The sequence below is a fragment of the Vanellus vanellus genome (genome assembly GCF_965231255.1).
Source record: "Vanellus vanellus genome assembly, chromosome: 9".
Lineage (NCBI taxonomy): Eukaryota > Metazoa > Chordata > Aves > Charadriiformes > Charadriidae > Vanellus > Vanellus vanellus.
Window position 1 is genome coordinate 16,704,291 of NC_138914.1, and position 18,642 is coordinate 16,722,932.

Consider the following 18,642-nt stretch of genomic DNA (forward strand, 5'->3'; position numbering starts at 1 on the left):
ATTCCCTGTTACTGGCCTAGTAAGTGAAAGGCAAAGAAGGAGGAAAAAAAAGGAGGAAAGCATGAATTCTAGAGTACATTCATCCTTCCTTCTTACCAACAGAGACAAATTCAGGAGAGACTTCTGACCTGTTTAGCCGAATTTAATTCCAGAATATGAGGAAACTTTAGGTGGGATTTTGGTTTCCTTTTCACTTTGCTAAGTAGTGGGGGATTACTTCTGTTTTTGCATATATATACCATAGCATATAGCTATTTCAGATAATTATGAAAGCAAATGCTTTTCAGGATCAAAGGACACACCCAAAGGGAAGGATATAGTTCAATTGATTCAATGATGCTTTTGCTTTCTTTTCCAGATATTGCACGTGGCACAGTATAACCAAGTGAAGAGCTCTCAGGCTAAAGGAGCAGAACATCCATTTCTGGATGTTGCAAGTCACAACAGCTCACAAAGACATCCTCCTTGACAACTTGTGAGTGCTCCATCAACCCATATGGAAAAGGAATACTACTAGACTGTATCCAAACTGGAATTTCACAAAAATCTTTGCTTATATACTTCAATTATGTGCCTATTTCCCCTTGATCTCAATGGGATTTTAGATTCTGCCCTGAAGCATGGTCATGGAAGAAATGCTTTTGGGCTTCTCCAAAACAATGAGGAGATGGACTTTATAGAAGTATAGAACTTGATAGTCACATAAAAACAATGGGGAAAAGGAGGAGAGAAAAAGAACCATGCTGCAAAATATGCAGGCACTTGATCATTTCAGCCAGTGGAGAAAAAGGATCATGAGATTTCATGGAGCTGTTGATGAGTCACTAGGGTTTTAAAGTGTTTCCTCATGCATTTATAAAAAAGGATTTACTATATTATTTTTCTTTGCAATGACACAACATACTGAGAACAATCTTGCTGTATCAGAAAAGTCAAAATACGTTAAAAATTATTTAAGTAGTTACTTTCTGTTCCGAGTTTATTAATTAGTGACTAAAATGGTTTTCAACAGAGAGCATGACAGGGCTTGAAGCTCTGGTATCTCTAATCTCATTGTAATTTTGTTTTCAGATGTGCAATTGCATTTCAGTAATATTTACAAGATTAATCTTCCTGGAATTTTCCAATAGAGGGAAGTAGGATTGTGATATTTAAGAAGAGACAATTAGTGGTACTACTTATTTTCTGGGAGCAACCTGAATGGCTATCTTTTCCTGTACTCGTGTCCCTTTGCCTGTCTCCCTCATCCCACAACATCTTTTCATGCTTTTAGATTAGAATAATATGTAAGTGCAGTATTTTGCTTGGTTTCTAATAGTGCATTTGGATGTTATAGTAGAAGCAATAATATACGGTAAAAGCATGACTCTCTCGGTTCCAGCTGACATCAAAAAGCTATTTTGAGACTTTAAGGATTTGTCCTGAAATAGGACCTTAAAAAAAAAAAAAAAAGCGTTGCAACTATATCACAGTTGCACTTGTAAACAAACACTTTCTTGGTGCTATTCTTTTTAAACACTTATTTCTGCTATATGTTGAAAACCCAGGCTTTTATATGACATACCCAGTGTAGATGGATTTACGCTTTCAGATTTATTGTTCTCTTTTTGGTACTTCATGTGGCAGGGTGGTCATGAATGAACTACAGAAACTTGAAAATACTGAATCCAAGTTTCATGACTGAGGAAAAAATATGTATAAAGCATAAACTCATTAATAATGCACAAGAATAGAGCTCCTTAAGGTGCAAGATCGCATGTATGGACTAAAAAAAAAAAAAAAAAAGGAAATAGATATTAACAACTTCGATCCTGTCCAAAACACAGCACTATACCAGGAACTAGGGAAAAAATTAACTCTATCCCAGCCAAAATCAGAACAGATCCTTAGTCACACAAATAAAACATAGTGTGTTATAAAAATAGCATCTACTAGATTCACATTTTAAGTAGCAGAAGACATTAAGAAAACATGGGAAAAGGTTTGTTTTTTTTTTATGAGGGAGATAGGGACTCATAAAATAAACAGCAAAATGAAAGCATTCTTTCTTTCAAGGAGAATGTCCAGAAGATGATTTTAAATAGTCTTTTGATGGTCATAATTCTCTAGCTCATACACAAAATCAGGTTGATATCCCCCCCCAAAAAAACCTCAATTAATTAAAGCTACTTTCAGGATTTAACTGTAGCCATGTTATTCTGTTTCAAATTACTGCAACACAGTTTTTATTCAACACATTATCAGAAAGAAGCAGCTTTTAAATCAGTTTTCAGGCAGAATGCATCCACAATTATATGTAATAGCATGCTCTTATCCCTGTTTACACAGCATTTTTTTAAAAAAATATATGGGTGGCTTGGAAAAAAAGAAGAAAATATGAATTGTTATATACATGGTGACAGTATGTTTTCACTCTCCAATTTTACAGATTGTCACTGACAGACTGGCAAAGCCTTCAACATTATATGAAAAATTAGTTGCTTTCTATAAGAGAACGTGATGTTTCTGCTGCAACTAATGATGACATATTTAATATTATCTAATATTAGATAAAACATAACTGAAATAGGTACTTTGCTGACACAGTAATTGAGGTACGCAGAAACTTAAGAACTTATCTTAGTTAGAGCTAATATTTTGTCCATCGCTGTCCACGACTATCAAAACAGCAGGAAAAACATAAATGATAAGAAAGATGGCAAGGCAATGTGTAGATAAATAAAGAATAAAAAACGTGAGAAAAAAAAAAAACTATCAAGAAGTTCAAAAGTGTGATTTACCGATACATAAAATGGCTTTGGAGAGAATAAAGATGTAGTGCAAAAGCAGGGGATCTTGTAGCGCAGCACATGCACAATTTTTAGGCACGCTGACATTATGAACATTTAGAATATTGCATTTTCAAGAATTCTTCCTTTCTAGAACAATAAAACCAACAAAAAACATTGAAAGCTCTAATGCATTAAAGCGAACATATGGAAATCTTTTACATTTTTCATACGGAAATCTTTCAAGCTGAAAAGAGCACAAACTGATTTGATTTTTTTTCTACTTATTTTCTAATATACAATTTAGAGGACTGTATAATGAACTCAATATTTTATAAAGTTGGGTAGAATATTACATATTAAGTAAAAGCTACTCCCTAAATGCCACGTCGTTGCTAAACAAGGTAGGGTTCTTCATGCTAGGCCTTTGCAGAAGTATACCCAAAGGGAAACCTGTCCTGCTGCTTCTTGCTACAGCTGTGTTAAGTATTGTTATCTCGGAGATAGCTGTTGATTTGCACATGAAAAATGTATAGCACATGGTTTTGTGCAAATAGTTTGCTGTTTTAGAGAACTCTTTCCTTACTGATTTCATATGATAGAGAGCTTCCCCATGGTGTCTTCCCATTCTTGAGAGGAACTAACTTCATAGTATAAGAAAATACAAGAAGTCAGAGGCACATCCTTCTGAGAGATTCTGTAAGTCTCCTTAGACATCGATGTTTGCTAGGTAAAGCAAAATGTTCTCAGGCAACATTTGAGGATGTAACAACTTAGATCAGATAATATCCCATTGAAAAAGAGAGGAAAGACTTTTCTTTAAAAAAAACAAACCAACCAACCAAACAACCAAACTTTTGAGCCTCCTTTCCAGGAGGCTCCAGCCTACAAAGTCACTCAATCACACCAAAACTGGAAAGGAGATAGAATTAGTGGGAGAGGAAAGGTGCCAGAAATATTGATTGAAATTCCAAAGGTAATTTAGATTCAGTCATATTCCTCATATCCTCTATTTAATTTGTTTAAATTTATATATCGCTTAATCAAAATTCTTCATAAATCAACTGATCATGGAAATCTTGGACCGTTACAAGATTTAATTGATTAAAGTATTAAGAGGAGATGTTGAAGCCTTTAGCTGAAATTAACACTTCTCAGACCATAAGTGAATGCAAACACCTGGGAATTACTCAAAAAAAGGAAAAAAAAAAATTGTCTGTTGTTTATAAACATTTGTGATCTGAAGAAGGAGATATTAAAATAATGATTTCACAATCAGGTTACAGTTGTCTTGTTTCTCTCAGAAAACATTTGTAAATAAGTGTGAATAAAAAGAAGGAGTTAAGAGATGTATTGAGACTAGACTACTGCCATGCTTTTATATAAGCACAGTCAGCTGATAGAAGACTTAAGCCATACAATATTAAGGCATTACACTCATACTTAGGAAGAAAAACGTAACATATGACAACCTGTCTGACAAAAACAGATTTCATTTTGAATATTTAAATATCTGAAAAACAAGCTACAGTCTATATACATTACTGTTTCCAGAATAATTCAGTAATTTCAACAGATAAATGTATTTTATAAAGCCTTAACTTCCTAAATGTTTTATTAATCAACAGAAAAAATAAGTAAATAAATAAATAAATAAAAGCTTTACCCCTGAAGAATCACCTATCTTCAACAGTAAACAGAGAATAAGAAAAGGCAGGAGATATTTTCATGTAAATAGCAACAACAAATAATCTCACTGAAAGGCTCTGAAAAGAAGTAGGGAGACAAAGGTCACATATTCTCCTCTGAATTCTAAATAGTTGATCATCACATTTCAAGGAGGTGGTACTTGTATGTCACAGAGTAGAAACAAATAAAATGGACAGAAGCTGACCTCCAAGGGAACTTCTTTCATAATATCTAGTTCTACATCTTAATGCATTAATTGAATACTGAACTTCCTCATCCCTTCCGCTACAGAAAGGCTAGCATCAATTCACACAAAAACTATTACAGCTCTCCCCAGAACATACAAATACTAATGCATCCTTGCATTCTTTTAAAGATGACAGACTTCCTGGCATGTCCTGGTAAAATCACAAAAAGTATGAACTTTCTTCTTTTAGAGAACGAAGTTACATAAAAGGAGAGAGAGAAAGGTATCTGAAGAGAAAAATAGATCTTCAGATTGCAGTTAATTATTACCCTACATTCTCTGAATAAAAACCTTTTAACCAACAAAAAGTAGAATAGTTGTATGTCATTTTAACTACACAAAATGACAGTAATTGACATAACATTTTCAGAACATCAGTAAAAATATCACCAATTTCCCATTTTCTCTTGCTCACTGATTGCTAATAGATGAGGTTTAGTTCAGGTAAACAAGAAAAGAGAACAGAAAACAAATGTAATTTTATAAATGAGAGCAACATGACTGAAAGCTACAAATCAAAACTACGACTTTTTTTCCACAGAATACTGAAACTCCACGCAGTGCACATATTAATCAATTACTTGCTCAAATTGCATTTTCAAGAGTGAGGTGGTTGCTTCCACAGGCATGTAACATGGCAGGTATCTCAAACTACAAAAACTGCCTAAAATAGTCCCAAAACTTACTTTAGCAGAAGATAAAAAGCATAGAAGGAAATTATTTCCCATCCTAACATGAGGCCTCCCAGAAATTTCTCATCAGGAAAATTCAAGGCATTTCTGCACTACAGTATAACATCCACGCATTATATAGCCAGGTAATTTCACTCTGGGCAAATTTCTTTATACAGTAGATAGAACCAAATACATTTTTAATAAAATCTCACCAATTGCCAACTCTAGCTCTCACTCTGCCAAATAAAGACATGTAAAAAAATGAGTACTACATTTGCTCCTTCTCCAGTCATAGTAAACAGCAGTTCACTGTATACACTACACACCCCTCCTTAGCTTCAAAAAGCATTGAATTATTAATGAGAATTTTGAGAGGAAGAAGAGAAATTTTTTTCATGTTTAATGATGTCTCACAGGGGAAGCATTATATAACGGTCAAAAATGCACCCCGGAGGGAAATATTTCCTTAATATCTTATTATCTTAAGTTCATTACTACAGTAAAAGGCCATCTCTATCCTCCAGCAATATCACATAAACATCATTTTTGTCATTATATCCAAAATAATTTTCAGATCATTAGAGAGATTGTTACTGACTTTTCAAGAGGCATACACTTTATATTGGAGATGAAGCTTTGGGTTTTCCATCAAATAAAGGTGATAACATACTTACTTTTCTGTCTGGCCAATTATATTTTGCAAATATTGTATCGTATGTGTCCACAGCTCCATCAGTAATCAACATTATGGCTTGGCTGCAAATACTTCCTTGTCCTGTGTGATTGAACTGTGAAAGGAAACATTCATTTAATTACAGCACATTCCTCTTAGATGAAGACAGATAGGATCCCACTGGATAAACATGGATCTTGTCTAGCATGCTTAGAAGCAGGTGAAAAAGCCTCAGGTTTTCTCATAGGTGTTATGTTCTTACTGAATTGTAGCTCCAGTTGTGTAACAGAATCCGGATTCATTATATATCCCCATTTTATCAGCTTGAAAAATAAGAAACATTCATAAATATAGCACTTTCCCAAATTAAAAGTGTGTTCCCTTGATTTAGATAGCGGATATGTATTGGTGCATCGACATAGGGTTTGCTTTGATTTAAATATAATTTTAAAAGTACAAGCTACTCAAAAAGAAGAAAGCGAGACTTAGCGAGACGTGACTATTCATATGGCATTCATATTCACTCCGGATTACGTTCCATATATTATTTTCCATAAAATGTTTATCTGTGAGAACCAAGTTAATATTTATGTATTATTATGATATATTTATATATTTATCACATATTCTCAGATTCTCCTATTACTCCGCATGAATACATATCAGTAATTCGCGCTGCTGAATGGCAGCACTTGAGCACAGGCACCTAGACAGCAATCAACATATCCTTTGGAGTATGCAAAATAAGTTTCATCGTTGCACAAATGGGATTTTCTCCTGGTCAAAGAGCAAGTAAACTGGACTGAGCCATGACATAAGCTTTGATCTCTTGACTCTGGAGTTGGTGCCTGAATTTCAAATCCATATGTCTCTACTTGCTCTTATTGAAGAATAAGTTCTTATTTGTATGTGTATTATTTTAAATATCGACGGAACTTAGGTGAAACATCTGGCTTTAGCAAAAAAATGCAAAGCTGGGAAATTACTTGATTTTTAATTCCTCTGTATGAACACTTAAAAAAAAATAAATCTGTGAAAAGATCAATAAACTGAAGAAACACACACAACTCTATATATTGGGCTGACATTTGAATACATGCTAATGAATGAACAAACTCCTTTTGTTCTCTTCCTATGTAATTTTCAGGTTCATTACCAACTTTGAGGTCAGACAAGGGCTCATTCTACCACCTTTCTCTCAGTACTGAGGAAGCCAAGCAGTAACTGCCTTGTCCCACCTCACCAGACTATGTGTGCTGAATAGCTCCCAAAAAAGGATGGTCCCTTTTGAGAAGCAGTATGTAAATCCAAAGGTGAATAACTTTGCAGGGACTCTGACTGCTTCTGGATTCAATAAAATTTATTTGGACTATTCTAGTTTAATTTGGGCTAGCAACTGCTCTGTCTTTAACCTTTCTGCAGTCTACTTGCCCTAACATATTTGCTGTTCTTCCCAAAACTCCAAAACCCTTTTTTTCTAGAAAAAGTTCTTAACTTCTGAAAATGGCATCTTTGTAGACGTGCCTGCAGTAGGAAAGGGAATGGATGGTGGGCTTCAGCAGTGCTCTGTCCTCTTTTCTTCTGCCTTCACATTTCTATATTTGAGTAATCACATCCACAAATATCATTCAACGGTCATTTACATCATCTGCACCTCTCCTCCTTATCATTTTTCTTTTGATCAAACAGGAATCTCAGCGAACAGTTATAGAAACACATTACTTAAAGGGAAACTAATGTGAGTTTACAGAGTTAGCTATATTCTGGCACTGCCTGTGTGAAAACTCTTATCTGTAATACCTGCAAGGAGTCTATCCTTAAAATTCTTCAGTCATGAAAGTTTCTCCAGTCTTAACCAGCCCCAGAATTATTAAAGTGTGATTCCTTTATTAGTATGATCTTAGATCCAATATTTTCTCATAAACATGAAGTTACTTTGTCAAGGGATATATCCCTCATATGGACAACATATTTTGAATGAGACAAGGGAAATTAAATTAAAAGGGAAATTAACACAGGTGGAATGCCTTCATATATTTATTTTAAAACATCATTCTGTATGCATCTGCATTATTCTATGTAGTTATCTGTTTGAATATTTTGAAGAATGAGATTAAATTCAAATGCTTTGATGAGTAATATCTTCTCATATTTGTCTAGAACTTTAATTTTATTGAATAGCAAGAGTGATGAAAGTGTTTTCCATAATAATAACAATGACAAGGGCCTTATGATGAACTACAATTAACTCAGTGATTCATCAGTTAGCAGCAAAAATCTCAATGCATCCTGACATTTACAGCATTTGGTTGTGATTAACAGTCTTTGAAATGTCACAGAATTTTATTTAATTGGCTATGATTTTTTTTTTTTTTTAAGGTAATCACTGCAAAGACCGCATTTGTCACCAAAAGAGATAATTGCAGTTGTCACATGACATAGTAGGTGCCTAACTACTGTACCAAGCACTTCTGTATTCTCACACTCGATAATGAACACTGCATAAATTGATGATTGGAAAGAATTTGGAAGTGGAATTTTAGACGTGCTTTTCAAAGACATCAGTATCAACTATCTTCAAGTCTTAACAACCTAGGCAAATACTGAAAGGTAATTGCAACACTAAATTAATTGACTTTAATTAGTGTACCCCCTAAACCATTCTAAAATCCAACCAGAATCTTAATAGACTATTTGTGTAAAACAAAGTTGCTTCCCCCCCGCCTCATTTCCTTCCCTCCCTCCCAGCCTTTTTGGGGGTTTGTTGTGGATTTTGGGGGTTTCTTTGTTTGTTTGTTTTTTTAATGTAGACAAGATATCTTTAGCCAACCTATAATTCACCAGAATAGATTTCTGGCACGTAAATGTGACATCCTGTAGACAAAGTGGAAAATGGTTAGCTGTACTCTTTTAAAGAGAGATTAAGTAGCTTTTTCTCTGTTCTAGGCTGCTTAATAGAAGCGCCCAGAGACTTTGCCAATATACCTGTATATAATGGAAAAGATATTTATGCTGTTAATTCCGGAATTATACATGCAAGAATGCTTGAAGCTGCTATATACCCTTTTACAGTATAAATACAAACAGTCATTACTCCCCCTTGAATAGATGTGAACATACACATAAACATGATCTATCATTACCTTACAGATCAAAAGATTCTTATCATAGGTAAAATTCAGTACACGGGATGTCAGTTCCCTTTATTCTCAAAACTATCAGTTTATCTAATGAGATTTTTATACCACATTCATGATTATAACTTCAGCTGCCTCACAGATTTTAAAACAAAGCAAAAAACCTCATCTCGGGTCTTCTCAATCACTGTCTGTAATGTTTATTCCAGGTTACATGTATTTGGAAGACCAGTATAGAACATTTCTTGTCTTGAGACTGGTTGCTATTTAGTGTTGTCAATCAGTTTCCTAAGACTATATTCAATGCCCATAATGGAATTCTTAATAAACTCTCCACAAACACCTAAAGTTTTCTTTACATCACGCAGCTTTTCCCATTGTCATTTTCAGCATGTACCACATGAAGGAATTAGTTCCACGCTGTTTGGGTGAACACATGGGCCGTGGGTGGGTGAAGGTCTTCATCTTTTCATCTCAGGATTTTTATGCCCAGAAAAGAACTGATCAATATTGTGCTTCAAGGTGAATACAAAGGAATCAGAACCACTAGTTAATCCATGATCCTACAGTATAATGACAGGCACACGTGTCAAGTCAAACCCTTTGCAGAATATTTTGGTTTGAGGTCTCATTTGCAAGATGCATCCCTCAAAAGACAAGTTTGCTACTTATTTCAGATGATATTTTCTTTTTCCAGCAGACTAACCGATTTCAATTTTTTTTCCCCAAAAAGAAATGACTATACTATTTTCATGACTATAAGCTCAGTTGAAAAAAGGGAAAACAAGAAGGAGGCAGAAAAGGAAAGGGACCAGAGAAAAAAAGAAAAAAGGGGAAAAAGTAATATGCTTATTGTTTTTGTGACTGAATAAGTCACAGAGGTTCAAACAGTATGAAAAAGGCATTGATTTGTTTATTTTTGAAACCTTGTCTCAAAACATCGTAAATTTCTTTTTATATTATGATATAGATATATATACACACGCAAAATATTTATTTACATTTCTGCATTTGAAGTGCGATTCTCTCTCAAGGACAAGTTGTTCTAAGAAAGAAACACATAGCGGATTTACTTGAAAGTATCCATCGCTAACATTAACTTTGTGCAATATTAACTACCACCAGCTGGACTGCCACCATGATAACCGTATCAGAAAAGATTATTTTCTCTCTGTAGACAAATTAGAATGCCTAAATACACAAGGAACTACATCCTCATCATAACATCATCAGAAATTTAGTAGAAGAAACCAATCATCTAAAAACCATAGTCCGTACATTTCAACCCAATAATTTGGGCATCAAATCACTCTCTTGCATTTGAATTGCATTGCAATCTCCCTTTTTTGTTGCTTTGGAAAAGCTTTTGAAAGCTTTTAAGTAATCTTGTTTGAAAAACTCAAAGCAACAGAAGATCTTGCATAATCTATTTTAAAGATTACTAAATAATTAAAAGTCCACATGATTTAATTCACCTGCCAGGAATTTGATGCTGCTCTGTCTTTCTAGATGACAGCTCCCTCTTCACTAAAAAAAAAAAAAAAAGAAAATATCTTCCACTACACAGAGGGGTTCTAAATCAGGATCAACTCACCTCTCACTTGATTTATATTATTAAAAAGAACGCATGCATAATCTTTAAATGTTTTCTTTTCTTTTTTTAAATAAAGAGAAAGCTTTTCTGGAAACACCAACTTATTTTCAGTCAGCTTCAGAAGAAAGCTCTAGGGAATGTTTTAATAGGCTGATTATGCTTACTTGTAACATCCAACCACTTTGCAGGAATCAGTCCTGTTGGAAGGTGTTTAGTCACTTTTGCTGACTCACTAATGCAGTTCAAAGGTTACCAACATGAGGCAAAGAACAAGGATTTGCCTTCTATTAAAAAAAGCGAACTTTGGGCAAGATGGAGCATTCTGAAAGAATCTATAGAAATAGAAAATTTCATTTTGTTGCCTTAGAAAATGCTAGGTGGGGATTACATGTAGCATCATTTGGAGAACAATTTACAGCTGATATTCCAAATCTTAGAACAGAAATGTTCTGGGATAACAGTTTAAGTTTTCTTTAGGAGTCATTGATCACAGAATGCTAGTATTTCACCTTGGAGCTCTCGGCACTCGGAAACAAATGAGTGGTTGGGTTTTTTAAATCAGCTTCCTGCTTTCCTCAATACTGAGGCTAGCATAAATACCTCACGTTTGCCCTCTCAGTATGTGCTCTGGCCTTTGATGTATTTGGGTTTTAGCCCTTCACAATGGCTTTTGCTACGTATATCTTGCTCAATGAACTTTGCTGTAGCTTTGTGATATAGCAGTTTACAATTTTACAAATGTTCGTTAGTTTAGATATCCTGGAGAAGAGATCTGCTTGTAATAAGTTACTAAAAAAAGAAGAGAACGCTCTCATTTACAAAAACCCTATTGCTCAACTGATATTAACAGAGGTTCTAAAAATATGGCTTTAGTCCTACCGCACTACCTAAGTTTTTCATTCTAATATCATGAGAAATATTTGACGGTGCATTTTATTTTTATTGGTTTGCTCCCTTATACTAATTCTTGTTCTACTACTTGTTCAGTTGAACTACTGTTCACTTTCCTCCTTTCTTTCCTTGCTTTTTCCAGTATTCATTCCCAAGAAGGTATGTAGTCAGCTGAATCAAAATATTGCTAAAATTGTTCTTTGGTGGAATACGTAGCATGACAGTATCTTTTACCTTTGTCAGAAATGACATAAAATCTCTCTGAAATACACAACATGAAATCATTTCGTGATAACCACTAGGACTGATGTGCACCATCTGAGGAAAAGCATTTCAGGCAAAGACAATGGGTCTGATTTTAATTAAAATATCCTTTGAAGGACAATTTCCTGGACAACTAAGAATGCTACATTGATTTTACGTGGAGTTTGGGAGGGAAACTAGATGCCCTGCACTAGATTATCTCCATGATCATGATGTTCATCTTCTAGAGACTGCATTCCTGTTTATAGACATTATTCACAGGAATGTCATCAGAAAGTTGGCCACAGGTCTTTGACAGATAGTTAAAATAACATTAATAACTCTGAGCTGGTTAGACAAAGCTTTACATTTCTCCTTCTATCTTAGAGTATTACAGAGGTAAATACAAAAGTGTTCAAATTACTTCTTTTATGTAAGCTACAAGAGATATTGTCATGCCAGAAGTCAAACCAATGAACAATCGTTTCATGACTCTATAACAGTGTATTTATGAATCTACAAATTCCTGTCATTCCTAAAATATTAGCCCTTCCAAAGACAAAAAAGAACAATCTAAACTGTGAAACTTGCACATTACCCTAGTGTTTTTTCACACGTAGAACAGATACTGCAATAGACCTTATTTAATGTATGCACATGTGCACAGGTGTATACATAGACACAGAATGTTATGTTAATATAGAATGTATACACATAAAAATGTAAATTTGTTTCTATCTTCCCCACATAACGATTATCTACAATTCTTGTTCTATAGATATTTTACTATCATCACATTTTCGAGTTCTGATTTATTACCTTAAAATTGACAGTAATTGCTGAATAGCAAGAGAGGAGTCAGCGGCGTAAATCTAAAAAGCATTAACTTACTTCATTGAGCATGTTGAAAGCTTCATTTAAAGCAATGTCCAGCATTCCAATTCCTTTTGCAAAGAGTTTGTCAAGGTGTTCCCTGAAATGCTGAAAAATGAACAAGGAGGTTTTATTTGTCAGTATATTGTTACATGTTGATATCAATAATTAACAATTTCTGAATTCTTCTTTAGACTTACTTCTTAAGCTTAAATGTCCGCATACACTACTTCAGAAACCAAAGTAATTTCTGGTTAATCCTTTTGACTCTTGAAGTCACACTAAACTAAGGATGTGTGAGAACAATAATAATGCGAAGGTATCACAAGATATGTTTTGGGGTAGTTATTCAGTCAAATCATTTTCCTTTAGGTTTTTCATTTAGGTTTCTCTTTAGGGATATCCATATCTTCTTTTCACTTCATATAGTAATTTTTATCTTATTTCTAACTATTCAGCTTCCAGGTTTTTAGGATCTGCCGCTTAATAAAAATAATTCATTGTGAAATTTAGCTTTGAGATTCTATTTTCTGTTATGATCCCTCCCTAAAAGATGGTACACCTTAATCATTAGGACATTCATTTTAAATGCAATTTTATCAATGTCAATAGAATGTTTAGATTGATAAAGAATATTCTACACAAGAAGAGAGGCCTATCCACTTGGTAGCTATATGTGACTATCTTCAGTACTATGTTGCATCGTCACACTCAAACCCAATTTTTTCAATTTTAAATGTCTCATCAATTATGCATTGCCCTATGTGCTGGCCACGAGCATCAGTAAAATTTTATAACAAGCAGTTCCTACAGTTTGACAGGGCAGAACTCATCCTATATTTTCCTCTTTCTAAACATATGTTATTTCTCCAGATACGTCAGAAGTTTGACAAATTTAATGAATTTTGCACTCAACAAAAATATAGGACTACTACATAATATATACATTAAATTGCAATTTTTTAGAGAAAATGGAAGCTATGAAGTACTAAGTAGCACATTTTCACAACAATGTTAGCACCACTTTCTGAAAATAAAATGTTCAGAGGAGAAGCAAATTGTCTCAGGTTTATAAGAAAGAGCAATATATCATTAAAAACAGTATCACGAATCATACTATCATAAAGGGACACTGTATACAACATCAACAAACAAGTACTTCACTCCCCTGATTTTCCGTGATGGAAACGTTTTCTTTTATTATTTCTTAAAATAAAAAGATGTTACAGCAGTATATTGGAAGGCAGAGAACTTCCTATTCCATTATTAAATTTCAGTAAGTTGAAACAGGACAATTTACATCCTAGCCTCTAGGCAATTCCGAAGCCACAAAAAATTCAAAACAATTACTTCATAGTGGCCTAGTAAACGTGGTTCATTGCAGCTCAATACTTTGACCAGATGAAAGGCACATTCTTATTTGTCTATATAAGCAGGGATAACATAAACACCCATACGGCTAAAATACAAAATGGTTCTTTTTTCCCCTCAACTTAAACATAACTAACTTAAGCAAATACTAGTCAGTATCTCCATAGTACTAGTAATTACTGTTTTTAATACAATATTTACATTAAATATAATAATATAAAATATATAACATAAATATGAAATACAATATATAAATATATAATATATTAATAATATAATAGTTATATATAGTATGATATATAGAATATATAATAATATAATATGAAAATATAATAATTTGTAAGAAGATAATGAAGACACGTCATGCGAAATAACAGTAGAGGCAATGCTTTTGTGAAGCGTTACTTCAGTCTCCACAACTGGATTAAGAAGTTACCTCAATAGATAAGGAGGAGGAAACTTTTTATTTATCAAGCCATTTGTTTTAAAGCCTTATTATAGGCAAGAAAACTAAATCAAACTAATTAACTTTGTAGAAGAATTTAAATACTACTGTCCCTTGAACTGTGCCTTTCATGGTTTTTGCAAGTAATAATAAAAATAAGAATGAATACAAAATACCCAAATATTCAATAATTGTATCAACCTCTTATTATTCTATATCCAACTTCTCATATTTCAAAATATCTCTGAAATTTAGGTCCAAATTATTGAAAAGCCACATCAGCATATTCTTGATTTCGACTAACGTGCCCTCGAAATTGAGAGCAGCAAAGCAAAGATGGCCGTTTCCCAGACAAGGGCTACTTCAACCGTCACCAGCACAACGCAGTGTGTTTTCCAGAGCTATTTCAAAACACACTGACTGACCAACAGTCAGATTCATACACCGCTGACTTCAGTACTCAGGGTGACTTTTATACATACGGCCATCAGTCCATATACAAAAGGATTAGCTACAGCACAGGACCGTTACAGTCATTAAAGATTTTCGGAAACTCATAAAATACAAGCAGTTTTCATGAAATATGTAAAGTTCCTACAAATTTAAAATTGTTCATTGGAATTCTTCAAAAACTAAAATATATAATGTTTATAAAATTCTCCAGAAAATGTCTTAGCAAAACCAGTTTTACATATAGCTGATATTTTTAAACAGAAAGTGTATTTAACAGTGAAAGAATATGGAAAACAAGCAGTTTTCTATTCTTTCATCAATGTCAAAAAATTTTTCACAACATCCAAGTTACGTGTTGACCAGACGTTTTCAAGCTGCCGAAGCAGCCCTATGCTCACAGCCCATCTCCCCCAGATACGTGGAACTAAGGTTAGTTTCCAGTTACCACAGATGCTTCCCTACTAACATAGGGGCTCACTGCAAAACAGAAGAGTTCTCTGAAAATTGATAGAGTCAAATTTTTGTACTGGAAATAAGTTTCTAATCTTACCTTTTCATAAAATGTTAAAATAAGTATTTATTACAAATCATATTTCTCTTTGGAATACATTACTGCTTCATAATTAAACTAGAATTATTTTGGTATTAAAAAATACAAGGGTTTATAAAACCTCTGAACATTTCAGAGCCAAGTACTGTGGAATGTTTATTACAATGCATATACATTATCAAGGATGAACATATAGCATAAACAGATTACCAAAAATTACTAGTAATTGGTATAATCTCTAGTGTTTAATTCAGTTCGTGTGATCTGTCAGGAGAACAAATATTTTCTCTTGCCATAGTGATATATATATACAGGTTCTGAAAAATACCCTGTTGATATATGAAGAAATCTAATAGTGATGTTTGTTTGATATAAAATAGTAAAAATGTTAAAAATCGATTTCATGCACTATGAATTTTAACAAATCAATGTCTTCTGCCTCCAGGCTTCAGAGCGAACAGATGCTACAAGGTGATTCTACAGAAGGATTAAATAACTAAAATGCATGTGTGGTTTGGTCTCTGTCTGGAGGGAGCTTATGGGGCTTTTGATTTGTTTTATAAACCAACTCCATTCTCTGTCTCGTCTTTGGTTTTTTGAGAATTTCAGCACTTTGTAAATCCACTGGAAAAATCACATAACAACACGCAAATTAAAATTTCTTTGTTTCCCTTTTTATCATACCAGATGCCCTGGATGTGTGGCATTAACTGGATCCATGCCAAAAGAAATCATATTTCACTTTACAGGCAGCACAAAGAACAGCTTCCTCAGAGCGTTCACTCTACATCTAGCTAAGGCTGTTTATTATTAAACAACAAAAATGTACTGTTTGACTTTCATAGAGACTGAGGGTTTTTTACCCTCAAATAATGGTACCTTATTCTGACTTTAAAGGTTATACTATAGACACAACTATTATCTATCATGCTGTTGTTTTAAGGAAAATTAATTTTTAAAAAATTCCAAATCTCCAAACACCCATTTTTTCTTATTTCACATTTCCAGTTAGTACAGCAATGCCCTGCCAGTCATGCTATAGTGTCCCCTTTGTTACTGGAGAAGGCATTTTTTAAAAAGCATTGTATTGTTTGTGTATGAGATAACCAAAGTTTCAAACTAGTATGGCCTCTCAAAATTTCTCCACAAGTTGCCCAAACGTGTCTCTAACTGCCACTCAATTATTTCGTCCCTTACAAAAGCACTGCAAAACAGAAAAGTATATTTCAACCCTACTAGTAGTGAAAAAATGTCAGGGCAAGACATTAACCACTGAAACATCAATTTAAATAAAAAGAATAAGTGATTTTGGAATAAGGTAACACATCGATTCCACTTTCAATAACTTTCAGAAATCAAACAGACTCCAGAAAGCAGGAATCCCCTGCTCTTAATGAGTCAAAAAGTGTCTTTTAATCTTTACATTTTAAATAGCTCTTTTTAGTAATAAACTACACGAGATATAATATTGGTTCATCTCGGCTTCTCTATACTGTCCTACTGGAACACTCGTAGATTAATATCTGAATTTCCTAGAGTTTGTCCAACTGTGTGCACAAACACTCGCATGCAACCGTATGCCTGATTTCCATGTGCAATTACCAGAATGTGCAATATCTAATTGTGGACTCAAATACCTAATTGACATGCATAATCTTGGTAATTCTGAATGCAAATTAGGCACACAATTATGACAATCAGACTCTGATGTCTGATTACAAAATTATAGGGCCAGAGCTTAACAGGAGAAGTTGTGTCTTATTACAGTGAGGAAGTATAGATGTGTTCAGCTGTGGAGTTATCTATGATCCATTTAGAAGTGGCTGAAAAACATGAGCTGAAGAGAGTGAGGATACAAATCCACTTGTGCCTGTCAGCCAGGACAAGGTCTTGCATATATCTACAGGGGTTCAAACCAGAACATCAGCGATGTCTGCATTTGGTCTTGTACCGTTGCATGTTGCTGATTTTGTCTGTTTATAAACACTATCCACTGCAAAAACCAGAAAGTCCCAGGGATTCTAACATCTGATAATATTCCACGTATACAAATCAAAAAGGTTCTCTCCTTTTCTTCTTAAACTATGTAAAGCTTGTTAGGACCCTCTAAGTGAGAAACAAACCAACAAATACATTTGATGGACGTAGAATCAGGAAATGAGTTCTTGTCCTAGGTATAGTTACAAATACGCGTATTTGAAGAACACCGGGATAGGCTGAACAAGGGTCTATTGACACTGTTTATCCAAAGATGAAAAATAATATTCACACACCTATTTCTGCTTAAAAATCTGGTGGCCCAATTTCACTTGGACTATTTCAGAACTTAAATGAGGAGGAACATAGAAAGATTTTGAATGGTCTCCATATGGTATGCTTCATGGGACAGTTATACAAAATATTAAAGTCACACCACTGTTGCATATGGCTTTGGCATAACTGAACAAAAGGATAAATTCATAACCATTTATCATGACTGAACTTGGAGTTTCTCTTACTATGAGATTATTGAAAGTGAGTTTTTGTATGCCCAGGTGTATTCACCTTTTCTAGCCTCACAGCTTAATCAACAATTGTAGGGATTTGGGACCATACTCACTTACATGATTACATTAAATTGTCAGACCTCAGGGACTAGGGTAAAATTGTCAGAATTCAGGGACTAGGGCAAAATTGTCTGGCAAAATACGACAGCAAGTCATATTTCTGTTACTTTGTTTTTCAATTTCCTACCTTGGATTTATTAGGGTTTAATAGCGAATAAATTTAAATAATTCAAGTTAAGTAATTTCTTTCAACAAATCTGTGCTTGGGAGATGACATGTATGATTTTGCAAAGATTCAGGGCACTTCTTCATGATTCAGAACACAGAAGAACTTAGGGAGGCAGAGGGGGCTATCTGACCACAGGTGAGCATCTGATGTTCCTTTCCTAATTGCAGGTCATTGCAGGCAACTTAAAAACTCTTCTGAGATGAAGGCCATAAAAGTGTGAAAACTAAATTTTTCCTTCGTGGCAGAAGCTCCCAACTTT

General features: G+C 34.1%; 1 protein-coding gene across 1 annotated transcript in view; it reads right to left on the reverse strand.

The window, feature by feature from the left end:
• The window catches only part of CACNA2D3 (calcium voltage-gated channel auxiliary subunit alpha2delta 3), a gene marked incomplete at its 5' end in the record, with an annotated part of 465,227 nt that overhangs the window by 220,546 nt on the left and 226,039 nt on the right, over positions 1 to 18,642 (reverse strand). Inside the window, 2 exons of the mRNA XM_082487543.1 lie at positions 6,053 to 6,166; positions 12,808 to 12,897. Of these exons, the coding sequence (XP_082343669.1) occupies positions 6,053 to 6,166; positions 12,808 to 12,897 (204 nt within the window). The remainder of the gene's footprint in view (positions 1 to 6,052; positions 6,167 to 12,807; positions 12,898 to 18,642) is intronic.